This window comes from Sapajus apella, unplaced genomic scaffold (genome assembly GCF_009761245.1).
Source record: "Sapajus apella isolate SASKATOON/1434 unplaced genomic scaffold, GSC_monkey_1.0 scaffold2, whole genome shotgun sequence".
Classification (NCBI taxonomy): domain Eukaryota; kingdom Metazoa; phylum Chordata; class Mammalia; order Primates; family Cebidae; genus Sapajus; species Sapajus apella.
This window is the reverse complement of record NW_022436942.1, coordinates 76,452,357-76,469,549: the sequence shown is the minus strand read 5'-3', so window position 1 is coordinate 76,469,549 and position 17,193 is coordinate 76,452,357. Positions and strand designations below refer to the sequence as shown.

Here is a 17,193-nt window from a genome sequence, read left to right as displayed (position 1 = left end):
ATAATTTTATCTATTGATCTCATATTCTATGCTTTTTAATAAACTAATAAATTCTAATAGCTTTTTATAGAACCCATTTAATTTTTTTAACAGATGATTACGTTGTTTCACAATAGTCTTACTTGCTTTTCAGTCTTGATGCTTTTTTGTTTCTTTTTTTCTTGTTTACTGCACCTGCACAGTATCTGGCACATGTTTTGGTTTGGTTTGGTTTGGTTTGGTTTGGTTTGGTTTGGTTTGGTTTTGTAAAGAGAGAGGATCGTGTTGTATTGGCCAGGCTGGTCTCAAACTCCTGGTTTCAAGTCATCCTCCTGCCTTGGCCTCCCAAAGCATTTTACAGACATGAGACATCACACCTAGCCCCAGCACAATGTTTAATGGAAGTGTTAAGAGTAAACATACTTGCCTCGTTCCTAATTCTATATTTAACGTATGTTTTTTCTCTAGATACTTGTATGATTTTCTCTTTATCACGAGTTTTGAGCGATTTATTTATTTACTTTATCGTCATCACAAGTTTTGAGGTATAATTTTCTTCATGTTTCTTGTGCTTGGGGTTCATAGACCTCCTTGGATCTGTGGGTTTATACTTTTCATCAAATTTGTAATTTTTTCCACTATTACTTCCTCAAATATTTTTTTCTGTCCTAATATCTTTCCTTTCCTTCAGGTACTCCACTTAGACATACAGTAGGCCACTCGAAGATGTTCCACAGCTCATGATACTCTGGGTTGGGGGTTTGGTTTTTGTTTTGTTAGTCTTTTTTCTATTTTATTTTGGATAGTTTCTGTTGCTGTATCTTCAAGTTCAATCGTCCCTTTTTTGGCAAAGTCTCCTCTGCTATGCATCACATGCAGAGTATTTTTTAATTTCAGACATTGTAGCTTTCACCTCTAAAGGTTCAATTTGAGGGCTAGGTGTGGTGGCCCACAGTTGAAATCCCAGCACTTTGGGAGGTCGAGGTGGGTGGATCACTTTAGGTCAGGAGTTTGTCACCAGCCTGGCCAACATGGTGAAACCCTGTCTCTACTAAACATGCAAAAATTAGCTGGATGTGGTGGCGCATGCCTGTAATTCCAGCTACTCGGGAGGCTGAGGCAGGAGAATTGCTTGAACCTGGGAGGCAGAGGTTGCAGTGAGCTGAGATTTCACCACTGCATTCCAGGCTGGGTGAGAGAACGAGACTCCATCTCACTTGATCTCAGAATAAGTACATACATACATACATACATACATACATAAAATAAAGGTTTAGTTTGAATTTGTTTATGTTTTGTCTGTCTCTGCTTTACATGTTCAATATTTTCTCTAAACTTTTCCATATGTGGAATACAACCATAATAAATGTTTAATGTCCTTGATCACTAATTGTAATATAGATCATCTATGTCAATTATGGTTTGGTTTCAATTATTTTTCTCCTCATTATGAATCATATTTGCCTGCTTTTCTGCATGCCTGGTAATTTTTTATGGAATGTTAGTTTTTTGTTTGTTTGTTTTGAGATGGAGTCTTGCTGTTTACGTTTTTAGATACTGGATATTTTTATATTCCTTTAAGTATTTTTGGACTTTGTTCTGGAATGCAGTTAAGTTACTTGGAAATAATTTCATCCTTTAGATCTTGCTTTTAAAATTTGTTAGAGACAGGCACAATTGGTTACACCTGTAACCCCAGTACTTTGAGAGGCAGAGGCAGGATGATCATGAGCCCAGGAGGTTGAGGCTGCAATGAGCCATGGTTGTACCCTTGCACTCCAGCCTAGGCAACAGAGCAAGACCCTGTCTCACAAATAAAAAATAAAATAAAATTGGTTAGGCATCACAGACCAGCATTTAGTCTAGGGTCCCTGCTATGAAGACAAGACTCTTCTGAGTAGCCTCCAGAGTGCCCTGTGAATTATGAGATTTCCTGTCCTGGCTAGGGGGAACAAGTACTGTCTGTAGTCTCTATTCCTTTCAGATCGTTTTTTCCCCTGTTCTAAGGCAGTTTTCTCATATGCATGCACTAATCAGGGCTCAGCTGAAGACCTAAGGGGAACCTTTTACCAATCTCCATATCCTGTTTCTTTGCTGCTCTCTTCTATTTGGCACTCTGTCCTGCCAACTCTACCTGCCCTGGTCAACCAGGGCTGTCATCTTTGTCTCCTCAACTCAGGGAGTTCACAGGCTCTAACTGGATTTCCCCTGTCTGCACCATGGCCTAGAAATTCTCCCAGGGTGTTAAGCTCAAACAATTAACGGCTTACATCATTTGCTTGTCTTCTGTTAAGGATCATTGTCTTTCTTTGCCAGATATGCATTGTCTTCAATTACCATCATTTATATGTTTTATCCAGCGTTATCCAGTGTTTTATCCAGAGTGCAGTAGATTTTTGGCTCACTGCAACCATGGCCTCCAGGCTAAGGTGATCCATCCACCTCAGCTTCCCGAGTAGCTGGGTCTACAGGTGTATACCACCATGCCCAGCTGAATTGTTCTATCTTTTGTAGAGATACAACCTGTTGCCCAGGCTGGTCTCGAACTCCTGGGCTCAAGCCACCCGCCCACCTTGGCCTTCCAAAGTGCTAGGATTACAGGCATGAATCACTGTACCGAGCCCTGTCCAGTGTTATTTGTTTGCTTGTTTGTTTGTTTGTTTTGAGACAGAGTCTTGCTCTGTTGCCAGGCTGGAGTATAGTGGGGGAATCTTGCTTCGCGGCAACCTCCACCTCCCGAGTTCAAGTGATTCCCCTGCCTCAGCCTCCTGAGTAGCTGGGATTACAAGCACGCCCCACCACACCTGGCTAATTTTTTCTATTTTAATAGAGACAGGATTTCACTGTGCTGGCCAGGATGGTCTTGATATCCTGACCTCATGATCCATCCACCTTGGCCTTCCAGAGTGTTGTGATTACAGGCGTGAGCCATTGCACCCAGCCTGTCCAGTGTTTTAATTGTTCCTGGTGGTAGATAATAAATACAGCCCCTGTTACTCCATTTTGGCTTCATAAGTCCCTTCATTACATGTTTAAGGTAAAGAAGTTATTGGCCGGGCACAGTGGCTCATGCCTGTAATCCCAGCACTTTGGGAGGCCGAGGTGGGTGGATCATGAGGTCAAGAGATCGAGACCATCCTGGTCAACACGGTGAAACCCTGTCTCTACTAAAAATACAAAAAATTAGCTGGGCATGGTGGCGCGTGCCTGTAATCCCAGCTACTCAGGAGGCTGAGGCAGGAGAATTGCCTGAACCCAGGAGGCGGAGGTTGCAGTAAGCCGAGATGGCACCATTGCACTCCAGCCTGGGTAACAAGAGCGAAACTCCGTCTCAAAAAAAAAAAAAAGTTATTAATTATATATAGTCAAGCTTATTGATACTAGTTTATGGCTTTTGCTTCTGGTATCTTGCTAAGTAATTAAATATTCATTTGCAATTTATTCTAGAAGTTTTTAATGGTCTCATTTTTACACTTTACATTTTATACTTTACATTTCTTCATAAAATGATTTTAATCTATAATCTGTGTTTTTCCCCCCAAATTCATAGCACTTAGCTTTATTCACATGAAAGCCAAAATATTCAAAAGTTTATAATGTATTTTGGTGATTGAAAAGATTTTAATGATCATAAGTTCAGTTCATAGGTCTTTTTGGTTTTCTTAAAGACAGTCTTATCATTTGCCTTGTATGCATTGTGTCCAAAAAGGTATATGTCTTTGATTTAATCCATTGTTTCTTTTTTTGTTGTTCTCAGACATAAGCAATAAAAACAGGACACTTTTGAGCTCCTATTTTGTGCTTTCATTTACCTGATTGTCAAATAGCTGGATTTAATTTACATTCCCAGTAGTATTGATGTAGTAACTTCATGCTTGATTATTGGCATCCATGGATTGGCAGGATGACTGCGTAGGATTACAGGTGCATTGTTGGCGGGGGGATACTTTTTTCTGTATAAACCTTCAGTGGTTCCCCTCAGGATAAAGTCTAAACTTCTTAATATGGTTTAAAGGGCCTTTTGTAATTTTCCTTGACTCAACAACAGCTTCATGTTTTCTCCTTCCAGCTCTCCCATACAATTCATATTGAATGAACTGGTTTTACTCTCCCTAGAAAGGCATGCTTTTTCATGTCCAAGTCAAAAATAGACTGGGTCACCCCATAATATCCTTATATTAAAAAATGTTTGTTTTCCCCTCATAATCCAATCAGATTCTGTTTTGTTTTTTTTTTAAAGATGGGGTTTCACCCTGATGGCCAGGCTGGTCTTGAGCTCCTGACCTCAGATGATCCATCCACCTCAGCCTCCCAAAGTGCTAGGATTACAGGCGTGAGCCACTGCGCCCGGCCAATCCAATCAGTTATAACATTTTATCATTTGTGTCATTATAATTTAATGTCTATAAGTCCATTTGACTTCTAAGTCCTCTAAGGATAGGGACCACATCCCATTTTATCTCCAAAACCCAGTATAGGGTCTGGCAAATAGTGAACATTCAACAAATATTTGCTGAATGAAAGAATGAGCTGGGTAAGTAGATGGATCGTTAGGTTGATGAGCTGTGTATACTAGTGAACTAACTAGACTAACTCCATGAAGTAATGTATGTTGTCACCTATGACTACTATGTCTCAAGAGAAAAAATACCTCTTAGCACTATCAGGTTTTTTTTGGTTTTTGTTTTTTTTGAGACAGTCTTACTCTGTCACTCAGGCTGGAGTCCAATGGGGCCATCTTAGCTCACTGCAACCAGGTTCAAGTAATTCTCCTGCCTGAGCCTTCCGAGTAACTGGAATTACAGGCACCTGCCACTATGCCTGACTAATTTTTGTATTTTTAGTGGAGATGGGGTTTCACCATAATGGCCAGGCTGGTCTCAAACTCCTGACATCAGGTGATCTGCTGCCTGCCTCAGCCACCAAAAGGGCTGGGATTACAAGCATGAGGCATTGTTCCCAGCCACTCCTTTAATTGTCTACTTTCTTTTTCTCTTCTCCTAGCATGAGACCCATTGGCCCATGTTTTGAAAAATAGTTTTATTGGCCAATAACCAAATTTCTATCTTGGTTATCTAGTTGGTCAAGGAAGAAACACAAACTACCCTGTGATAAATTTAAATGTTGGCATAAATCAATGATTATCTGGTTATGAGGGCAGAGGTTATTTAGAATGAAAATATAGATGAATGTTAACATTTCTATATTTTTCAAAAAATAAAAAAGAATCTACACCAAATAAATGTATGTAACTAATGGCAGATCAATATGTGAGCATGTCAAAATGTTGTCCTTTTATTAACAGAAACTTTGATTTCAGAATGTTTTATGTAGCAACAGAATAATTTGCCTCTTTACATAGAGATTATGCCTAGCCTCCAAATGGTAGTAATTTCTTCTAGTAGTCAATAAAGAATTGTTTAATTGCCTGTATTTATATATGAATATACCACATGTCAAGAGTATGGGCTTTGCTGTTAGATCTGAGTTTTAATTGCAGTCCTGACAAATACTGGCTTTCTGACCATGGGGAAATAATTTAGTCTATGAAAGTCTTAGTTTGTTCTCTAAAATTAAGATAATAGATAAAGTCATTATATTATGAAGCTATTGTAGGGGTTAAAGGAAATAATATCTGTGGTTTTAGTGCTACCTGACACATAGTATCGATTAATAAATACCAACTGTTATTATTTCAACGTTAATTACACCAACATGAATTTTTGTGACATCTCTATGATATAATTTACATTCTATATCCTTCACTCGCTTGAAATGTACAATTGAATGGTTTTTAGTATAGTCACAGTTATGCAGTCATCACCACAGTCAATTTTAGGACATTTTCATTGCCCTGAAAAGAAAGCCTGTACCTTTTAGCTACCACCCTCCAAACCCCCCATCTCTAAGTAACCAATAATCTACCTTCTGTCTTTATAGATTTGCCTATTCTGGAAATTTCACACATATATATATACACACACATATATATATGTGTATATATATACGGAATCTTACAATATGTGGTCTTTGGTGACTGGCGTCTTTCATTTGGCATAATTTTTACAAGGTTCATTTATGTTGCAGCCTGTACCCATACTTCATTCCTTTTTATTGCTGAATAATATTCCATTATATGGAGATACCACATTTTGTTTATTCTTTCACCAGGTGATGGACATTTGGGTTTTTTCCACCTTCTGGTTATTATGAATAATGGTGCTATGAACATTTGTGCACAAGTTTTTGTGTGAACATATGTTTTCATTTCTCTTGGGTGTATACGTGTGTTTAGGAGTGAAAACTGGGTCAAATGGTAACTCGGTACTTAAGTTTTTGATGGACTGTAGGGCTGTTTTCTAAAATGGCACAGCCACCAACAGTGTTAGAGGGCTCTGATTTCTCCACATTTTCACGAACACTTATCTTACTTTTTGACTATCACTATCCTAGTGAGCATGCAATGGTATCTCCCTGTGGTTTTAATTTTCATTTCTCTAATAAGTAATGATATTCAGGATCTTTTCATATGCTAATGGTCATTTGTATATCTTTTTGGAGAAATGGCAATTCAGATCCTATATCTGTTCTTTATTTGGGTTTTTTGTCCTTTTGTTATTGAATTGTGAGACCAAGAGCCTTTTTAATATTTATATGTATTTGTACTGCCACCAAATAAAATGTGTTAGAAATAATTTAATGGCAAACCCTATTTTTCTACAGGTACTGAACATTTACCAAAAAAAAAAAATAGTCAATGAGAAATAAAGCTAACTAGGATATCAAAAAGCAGAGTGCCTGCTCTACTGGCATCATGCGTAAAGGAGTGCTTAAGGACCCAGAGCTTGCCGATCTGTTCTACAAAGATGATCCTGAGGAACTTTTTATTGGTTTGCATGAAATTGGACATGGAAGTTTTGGAGCAGTTTATTTTGTAAGTACTTAAAGATGGTTGTTTAGATAGATCAAAGTAGGAAAGGTTGGACTCTAGGCCTGGCACAGTGACTCATGCTTGTAATCCTAGCATTTTGCAAGGCTAAGGTGGGAGGCTCCCTTGAGGTCAGGAGTTCAAGACCAGCTTGGGCAACATAGCATGACCCTATCTCTACAAAAAACTAAAATAAAATAAAGTTTGAACTCTACATGTTCTCTACACATAGCTATTACTTGTAAAATAAGTTTGATTTCAGTGATTTTTCTATAAATAAATGATATCTGCAGTAGAGGCAAATAGTCATTGCTGAGAAGCCAGTTCCAGAATCCTAGGCTTTATTCAATTCAGTGGTATTTATCTCAACTTACTCACCTATTAAAGTAGTATAAGAAAGTTAAGAGCTTGAAGTTAAGCTTTGTGCATTTCCACTGTATGCTAAGCTCTTTCCTGCCTCAGAACCTTATATATATGCTATTCCCCCAACCTAGAAAACTGCACATTACATCTCCATCCTTGTCTGTTCATCCTACAAGTTTTACCTTAAGTATTACTTCTGCAAGATACCCTTTACTGTTTAGCACTCCACCCCTAAATCAATACTTTATGATTTCATAACATCTTATGCTTGTATTTTGTTGCATTTATCACATATACGTAATGGTTGTAATAAAATTGTTGTAATAAAACAACTACATATACAATTTTTTGCTTTATATATATTTCTTTCCCTAAATAACAATGTCATAAGGACAGAGGCTATGTCTATCTTGTTCATCATTATATTCCCAAAAACTGGTGTAATGTCTGACTTTAGTAGGAATTTGATAAATACTGGATGGATGGATGGTAGACAGACAGATAAACAGATGAACAGACAACTATTCAGAGAAAGGGACTGACAGATTTCTAGTGGCAATCATGTCAAGTCAGTATTTTTGGTTAAGTGGTGCAAGACTGTCCCCCTAGAATCAGTTGCAGTTCCAAGAATATGACTGTCTTCTGATGAGAAAAACAAGAAATAGCCAAAATTTTAACACAACTTATTCTCCAGAAATTTATTAAATAAAATACAGTTTGTTTGTTTGTTTGTTTTGTGACGGAGTCTTGCTCTGTCGCCCAGGCTGGAGTGCAGTGTGGCACAATCTCAACTCACTGCAACCTCCGCCTTCTGTGTTTAAGTGATTCTCCCACCTCAGGCACCTGCCATCATGCCTGGCTAATTTTTGTATTTTTGTAGAGACAGGGTTTTTACCACGTTGGCCAGGCTAGCCTTGAACTCCTGATCTCAAGTGATCCACCCGAGTCGGCTTCCCAAAATGCTGGGATTACAGGCGTAAGCCACTGTGCCCGGCCAAAATATAGTTATTTAATTTAATCTTGATAACCTCAGAAGTTTGCTTTATTAAAGTAACAAATAATTCCTTAAGCATAATAATCCATTAAAGCAAATAATAAATTAAATACTAATTATTGTCTACTTCTCCAAACTTGTAATCAAATAATTTCTTTTTAATCAAACAGTATTGACCCTTCCTTTTAAGTGGTCCTTTATGTTCTGCCATCTGGATAGGGCTTATCTTTAGTTGTCCTTCCAAATGAGATTTGATGAATTGCATCTTTACTTTGTCCTTTTGCTTCTAGCCAAATCTTCAGCCTAGATTTTCTCTGAACTGTTTCTCAACCGTTGTGTCTGTACTCAGCCCTACCATTACTTCTGCTTCCCTCACCACCATCAATAACTTGGCTCCCACTCAAGTATTTTGTCATTAAATACAATAAAAGATGCTGAAAAGGGTACTAATTTCCTACTTAACACTCCCATGCTGGTGTTTAGTCAGAATAGCATTTAAGGGCCAAAGTTTTGTCTTCATTATTCACAGACCCTCTTGTTACAAAGCATTTTTATCATACGTATATATAAAGAATGTATATACAATGTGCATATATATTTTAATATATAACTTAAGAAAGAATTAAAAGGTAAATCTCTGTGTAAACACCACCCAGGTCAAGAAATAGAATACTACCAGCATCCCAAAAGTCCGTCTTATATTCTCCTCAGTCAGAACCCTCTCCCTCCCCTTAGGAGAATCCACTATTCTGATTTTTGTGGTGATTATTTTCTTACTTTTCTTTATATTTATAACCCACTTACTCTGTACTCCTAAACAACGTAAATTGGTTTTGCTTAGTTTTGAGCTTTTTAAAAATGGTAACATAATGTATATATTCATTTGTGACCCGTTTGTTTTGCTTACAGATGAATTCTTCAGTCATCTTTGCTACCTTTTCTTCTACTTCTTTAAATCTAATTCATCTTCTCAGAATCTCTCTTGGCAAGTCTCTATTTGACTCTTCTCATTTAAAAAGCAGCCAAACCCTTCTTAAAGTGCTAATGTTTCAAAATGACTACAATAAACCAAGCATGCTTTGAAACTTACTAAAAGCCATTTGTAAAAGTAGCAAAATGAGACCTACCCTACAGTAAGTAGAATGCAGAAGATCTAGTGATTTATTTGCTTTTTGGGCTAAGCCCTGTCTATTTAGCTAGAGTGTGTGGTTTTTATCAAGGTGAGGACTATTAATATTTCTTTACATCTCTAAGGCCTGGCAGAATCCCATTTACAGTGGGCACTAAATATATATTATTTGTTGCTAATGATAGACTAAAGAAACGATGCAGGTACCAGAGTGGCATTGATAAACGTAATTATTAACTCTGTAGTGCCTGTATGTAAATGTGAATAGTACAGGCCTATGTATACCCATAAAGCACTAAAAAACAGATTAAAAGGGAATTAACTGACACTATACTATAAAACTTAGAAAAAGCTTTAACTTTTTTTTTCATATGGACTCTCGCTCTATCACACAGGCTGGAGTGCAGTGACACGATCTTGGCTCACTGCAACCTCCGCCTCCCAGGTTCAAGTGATTCTCCTGCCTCAGCCTCCTGAGTAGCTAGGATTACAGGCACACGTCACCACACCCAGGTAATTTTTGTATTTTTAGTAGAGACAGGATTTCACTATGTTGGTCAGTCTCGAACTCCTAACCTTGTGCTCCGCCTGCCTCAGACTCCCAAAGTGCTAGGATTACAGGCATGAGCCACTGCACCCGGCCATCTTTAACCTTTTATCTATAGTGGTCACATTGGTAGTACCCTAAAAATTGATTTTTGTGTTGGCCAAAGTAATATTTATGTATGTTCCTTCTTACTCTCTGCTAACAGATTTTTTTCCTCTTGTTACTTGTACTATACCATTATAACCAAGAAGACTGTTATCTCTTATTTAGACAACTGTGATTGCCTACTTTGGTCTCTCTTCAGTCTGTTGTACATACCTCAATGAGCTTGAAAATACAAAAATGTAAATCTAAACACATCCCCTTTCCCTATAAAGCCTTCAGGGGCTCTCCCTTGTTCTTAGGCCAAGATCAAAATCCTTACTGTAGCCAGCCTACAAGGTCCTTCATGGTCCCTATCTCAACCTGAACTGTCTTCTCTCTCATTCTCATTGCTATAGCTCTAATTCCTTTCTTCTGATCATCCTTCCTGGAATCTTGAGTAAACTGTTCTCTCTCAAATATTTCTCCCTTCTGTTTTCACCTTCTTAACTCCTGTTCATCCTTTAGCTCTCAGCCTAAACCTCATTTCTTCAGGGAAGACTTTCCTGACCTCCCTAAGTCACATCCACCATTGTTCATTCTCAAAGTAACACATACCTGTTTTTGTGGCACATATCACAACTGCAGTTTTATATTTTGTCTTTTTTCATTTTATTTTTGTTATTGTTTGTCCTCCTTAGAGGAGAGATGGGTACTGGACCTATGAACTCACTATTTTATCTCTAGCACTTAGCCCAATTCCTGATAAATTGTGGGCAGCTAATAGGTATTGAATGAATGAATGAATGAATGATGAAGAACTGAGAACTTGATACTGCTAATTAGTACTTTTCATAAGTCATAGTCATGATAGGAAGCCATAAAGAACAGAGTCTGGCAGCTAGTATTTTTATACCTAAACACTGTAATTCTGTTAGCCTCTGTAGGTCACAGCTTTTACACTGAATGCTGCCAGAGAATATACTTAGTGTGAATTGTAAGCTGGAAGAGCTCTTGTTAAATCAATCAGCTGAGAGTGTATGTTATGTTCAGAGAACAAAGAAATTATTAACTTGATGAAATATTTCTGTGTGTTTGGATTTACAAGTAATTTTGAAATTAGCAGCATTGGCTGGACGTGGTGGCTCACGCATGTAATCCCAGCACTTTGGGAGGCTGAGGTAGGAGAATCACTTGAGCCCAGGGGTTCGAGACCAGTCTGGGCCACATAGTGGGAGCCCATCTCTAAAAAAAATTTTTTTAATAAAGGAATCAGCAGCATTAACAAATGGGATAGTAAGAAAGTGTACTAAAGGAAAACAAAAAAAGGACCAAGCATGTTCATTTTTGTATTCACCTAAACACAACTCTAAAGTTTGTAGGTGTCTAGATCTCCTTTGTTGAATTCAGTATGTTATCCATAACCCACCTAAAGCAAATACTTTGTCTTTGTGGATATAATTACCTTTTAGTTGAGGCTCAAAAAATAGGGCAAAAGGAAAGCTTTTCACTTCTTAAATTTTTATTTATTCATTTATTTAGAGATAGGATCTCACTCTGTCACCTAGGCTGGAGTGCAGTGGTGTGATCATAGCTCACTGTAATCCCGAACCCCTGGACTCAAGCAATCCTACTGCCTCTGCCTCTTGAGTAGGTAGCTAGGACTACAAGCATGTGCCATTACACCCAGCTAATTTTGTTTTTAATTTTTTTTTTTAGAGGACGGGTTTTGGTGGGTTTTTTTTTTTTTTTTTTTTAGACAAGTTTCTCTCTGTCACAGAGGCTGGAGTGCAGTGGCGCAATCTTGGCTCACTGCAACCTCTGCCTCCTGGGTACAAGCAACTCTCCTGCCTCAGCCTCCCAAGTAGCTGGGATTACAGACATGTTCCACTACGCCCAGCTAATTTTTGTATTTTTAGTAAAGACAGTGTTTCACCATGTTGGCTAGACTGGTCTCAAACCCCTGACTTCAGGTGATCCACCCACCTCTGCCTTTCAAAGTGCTGGGATTACCAGCATGAACCACCGCACCTGGCCTGCCTCCTAAATTAACATAATTTTTTATATTTGTCTACAAAATAGCAAAAGGTATAGCTGGAAAATGTTTAAAAATATATCATAAACACATAATAGTAAGTTCTTAATAAATATTTATTGAATCAATGATCTAGATAATAGTTACTGAGACCATTGAGACTATTAGAAGTATTAAGTATGAATGTAAGTTTCAAGAATAAAACTTGACATGATAGATTCTGTAGTCATTTAATAATATTATATGGAGCACTAGAAAACTGTGACCCCATTGATAATTTCCTTTTTCTGTACTAAAGCATTGATTTTTATTTTTTAAGTTTCAATCTAGCATGTTCTGACTTTTAGCCAGTGTAAAAAGTTCAAATCTATAGAATAATCAACATTTGCATTAAAAAGTTCACATCTGGCCAGGTGCGGTAGCTCATGCCTGTAATCCAAGCACTTTGGGAGGCCTAGGCAGGCAGATCATGTGGTCAAGAGATTGAGACCATCCTGGCCAACAGGGTGAAACCCTGACTCTACTAAAAATACAAAAATTAGCCAGGTTTGGTGGCGTGCGCTTGTAGTCCCAGCTACTCCGGAGGCCGAAGCGGAAGAATCGCTTGAACCCAGGAGGCGGAGGTTGCAGTGAGCTGAGATTGCGCCACTGCGCTCCAGCCTGGCGACAGAGCAAGACTCAGTCTCAAAAAAAGAAAAAAGTTCATATCTCAAGTCTCTGCCTATATAGTAGGATGTATAAGTGAGTGGAAGCATTAAGTTCTAATTCGTGATTATCCTATAAATGTAAGAAATGTATTTTTATTATAGGGTGGTTTTTTTCATGTTTCCAGTGCCAAATATAACATTGATTATAAATAACCTTAATAAGCAATTAAATAATAATATCTGATTTTATTTCTGTGGGATTTTTTTAAACTAATGGTTAATAATTTTTTAAAACCTCACAAGTTAAAATTTCTCATTGCCTGAGTATTTCCTAAATCTTTCCCAGACTCCTTAAGCTTCATTATATATATTGATGCCTAAAATATATACTTTTCAAATACAATCCCTCTAACCTTTATTGTAATACTGAATTTACATCAGCTTTTCTTTCCGATTGCCATATAAGCATAGTCTTCATGTAAAAGTTTAAAAGCCAGAACAGTGTGAGAGATTTTTGTTTTTAACAAAAGTCAGTCTGTACTTTCTAAATCAATAAAATACCTAAAATATGCTTTTGTGGAGTTCTGCAGATCAGAAAATTATGACCAGTAGATACCTCATGGATACATAATAGGCACTTTTACCTTAGTGCTTGTTTGAAAAAAATTTTTTGTAGTATGTTATTGTGGGTTTTTTTTTTCATTTTGACATTCCATAAGAATCTGTGGTCAAATTACTTTTATGTAGTACATTATTGTTTATTGTTTAAATTAACCGTTTTTAAAAATCATAAAGAAACTGTTCTTATATCTGAGAAGCTTCGTTTTATATTATTAAAATTAGTTATATTTGAGAAAATGATTATGAATTTTTCTCTAAAATTGTTAACCTGACTTTATCAGTGAATGAATTCCAGTCTTTTACTTCAGAACCACTGTGATAGCTTTATTCATCCACAATGATAATAATATCACAGCAGCAAAGTAGCTTACTTACATCAGGGGCATGGCCCTGATACAGAAGTAATCTTTTAATGTCTTGTATTTATTTTTACGAAAATTTTAAGAAAACTAATAGTTTTAAATATTTTAAGTAAGTTGAGGCCAGGCGCAATGACTCACACCTATAATTCCAGTACTTTGAGAGGCTGAGGCGGGCAGATTACTTGAGGCAAGGCGTTTGAGGCCAGCCTGGCTGATATGGTGAAATCCTGTCTCTACTACAAATATAAAAATTAGCCAGGCGTGGTGGTGGGTACCTGGAATCCCAGGCTACTCAGGAGGCTGTAGTGGGAGGATTGCTTGAGCCTGGGAGACAGAGGTTGCAGTGAACTGAGATTGCACCACTGCACTCCAGCCTGAGTACAGAGCATGATCCTGTCTTAAAAAAAAAAAAAAAAAAAAAAATATATATATATATATATATCTTAAGTTGAGAGAAAAAGACTGTGACGAGTTATTCATGGTTTTCGTTTGTACTTTCAATAAACTGTCATATTTGGAGTATGGAGAAGACAAGTAGACATAATTATGATACAAGGCAACCTCTATAGATAAAAAATACACATATATACATACATAAATGTAGGTATGCATATATTAATACAGTCTTATAAGTAACCCTGAAAATGAAAGTCCCTCTTAGGATTAATCTTACTTTCTGCTGTACTGTTCAATACAATAGCAAGTAGGCACATGTAACTATTCAAAGTTAAGTTAATTAAAATTAAATAAAATTTAAAATTTATTTTCTCAGTCACACTAGCCACATTTCACATATTACTCTTTTGGACAATGTAGAAATAGAACTGTTTCATTATCATAGAAAATTCTATCAGATAGCCCTGCTCCAGGGATTATCATTGATACATATTCTGGTATAAATTCTTTTATAATTTTTCTACACATATACTCACATTATTACTATTTTGCAGAAATCAAATTCTGCTTTATAGTTTGTTTTTTACAAAAACATTTTAAACATCTTTTCATACTGCATTGCACATAGGTTACCTCATTCCTTAAATGGTTATTTCATTATATGATCATTTTTTTTTTTAACTGGTTCTCCATTGATGGACAGTCTACCAAGTGAACCAGTATGGATATTTTGGAAATATGACATTCTTTGTTTGATTTGATATGTTAAACCCTAATCATTTTTTATATTACAATCTTTTATGAATATGGAAAAGAATACAGAGAAACTACACTTTAAAATGGGAATGGAAATGTCAATTTAGCCTATCAGAAATTGAAGCATCTTTGAACTGTGATACTGCAGTGGCATCGTGCCAGGCACGATGGCTCATGTCTATAATCCCAGCACTTTGGGAGATTGAGGCGGGTGGGTCACCTGAGGTCAGGAGTTCGAGACCAGCCTTGCCAACATGGTGAAACTTCGTTTCTACAAAAAATACAAAAATTTGCCAGGCATGGTGGTGGATGCCTGTAATCCCAGCTACATGGGAGGCTGAGGCAGGAGAATCACTTGAGCCCAGGAGGCAGAGGTTGCAGTGAGTCAAGATCATGCCACTGCACTCTAGCCTGGGTGACAAAGCAAAAATTTCATCTCAAAAAATAAAATTAAATTGAAAAGTCTCTAGCTGCCTGGGCACAGTGGCCCACACCTGTAATTCCAGCACTTTGGGAGGCTGAGGCAGGCAGATCATTTGAAGTCAGGAGTTCAAGACCAGCCTGGCCAACATGGTAAAATCCCATCTCTACTAAAAATACAAAAAAAATTAGCTTGGCATGGTGGCACATGCCTGTAATTCTAGTCAAGTACTTGAGAGGCTGAAACAGGAGAATCACTTGAACCCAAGAGGTGGAGGTTGCAGTGAGCTGCACTCCAGCCTGGGTGACAGAGTGAGACTCTGTCTTAAAATAAATAAATAGGTCAGGTATTGTGGCTCATGCCTATAATCCCAGCACTTTGGGAGGCCGAGGCAGGCAGATCACCTGAGGTTGGAAGTTCAAGACCAGCCTGACCAACATGGAGAAACCCCATCTCTACTAATAATACAAAAAAATTAGCTGGGCATGGTGGCACATGTCTGTAATCCCAGCTACTTGGGAGGCTGAGGCAGGAGAATTGCTTGAAGCCGGGAGGCAGAGGTTGCAGTAATAAAAAATGGTCTCTGGTCAAATATTTACGTTAAATTGGCTGAAACATCATTAATTCCTTTTCTTCTCTTCTCTTAACACAGGCTACAAATGCTCACACCAACGAAGTGGTGGCAATTAAGAAGATGTCCTATAGTGGGAAGCAGACTCATGAGGTAAAATAGAGACAGTTGTGTACCTAAACAGAAATAAACAAGTTAGTGTGAAATTTAAAAAATTATTTGAACTTTTTTTGAGCACAATTTTTTTTACCTTCTTGTGGGGCATATAATAAAAGTTCCTGGAGTTTTTTCATAACTCCCATACAAATGTGTGAACATTCATAATTATTTTTAAGAAGGCCAACATTCTAATCCAGCTCAATCAACTATTTTGCAGTCTGGATGAGGTGGCTCAGGCCCGTAATCCCAGCACTTTCGGAAGCCAAGGCTGGAGGATCGCTTGAGCCCAGGAGCTCAAGACCAGCCTGGGCAATATGGTGAGACCTCACAAAACATCAAAAAAACTAGCTGGGTGTGGTGGCGCGTGCCTGAAGTCCAGCCCGTAGTCCTCCCAGCTGAAGTGGGAGGATTAGTTGAGCCAGAGATGTGGAGGCTGCAGTGAGCCATGACTGCACCTCTGCACTGTAGCCTGGGTGCCTGAAAAGAAAAAGACTATTTTGCAGACTAGAACGTGGGTATATGTAATGGCTTTTTTGTATGTATTTGGTGATAGATTTGTGTTTACATGTATTCAAACTAAAGAAATAGCATGTTTAGGCTGGGTGTGGTGGCTCACACCTGTGATCCCAGCACTTTGGGAGGCCAAGGTAGGTGGATCACCTGAGGTCAGAAGTTCAAGAGCAGCCTGGCCAACATGAAGAAACCCTGTCTCTACTAAAAATACAAAAAAATTAGCTGGACATGATGATGCACACCTGTAGTCCCAGCTACTTGGGAGGCACAAGAATTGCTTGAACCTGGGCAGCGGAGGTTACAGTGAGCCAAGACTGCACCAGTGCACTCCAGCCTGGGCAACAGAGGGAAACTCCGTCTCAAAGAAAGAAAATAAAAGAATATGGGTCCAGATCCCTGTGGCCTGTGGTGGGTAGAAAGTGGGGAGGGGCACCCAGAAGTGCGTCAAGTCTGAAAGCTCAACTCTTCCCTCCATAGGAGAATCCCAGGGTAAACTGAGGCAACTTCTCGGAGAACGGTTTGGTAACAACTATTAGTGTCAATGACTCAGCAGCTCCACCTGTACATATTGTTTGCAAATGCTTTTTTCACTTTACAGAATCTTGCAGTGTTTTTCCATGTTCTAACACCGTGTTCTGGATCTAGGATCCATATGGATCTGGACTTTTCTCTTTTTTTTTTTTTTTTTTTT

The 17,193-nt window shown here is 38.0% G+C and overlaps 1 protein-coding gene across 9 annotated transcripts in view; it reads left to right on the top strand.

Moving 5' to 3' along the window:
* The window catches only part of TAOK3 (TAO kinase 3), a 204,627-nt gene that overhangs the window by 96,820 nt on the left and 90,614 nt on the right, over positions 1-17,193 (top strand). For all 9 annotated transcript variants that reach the window (XM_032241112.1, XM_032241137.1, XM_032241144.1 and 6 more), the window contains 2 exons: positions 6,703-6,913; positions 15,912-15,983. In XM_032241112.1, coding sequence (XP_032097003.1) covers positions 6,794-6,913; positions 15,912-15,983 — 192 coding nt within the window. In that variant the 5' untranslated portion in view covers positions 6,703-6,793. The remainder of the gene's footprint in view (positions 1-6,702; positions 6,914-15,911; positions 15,984-17,193) is intronic.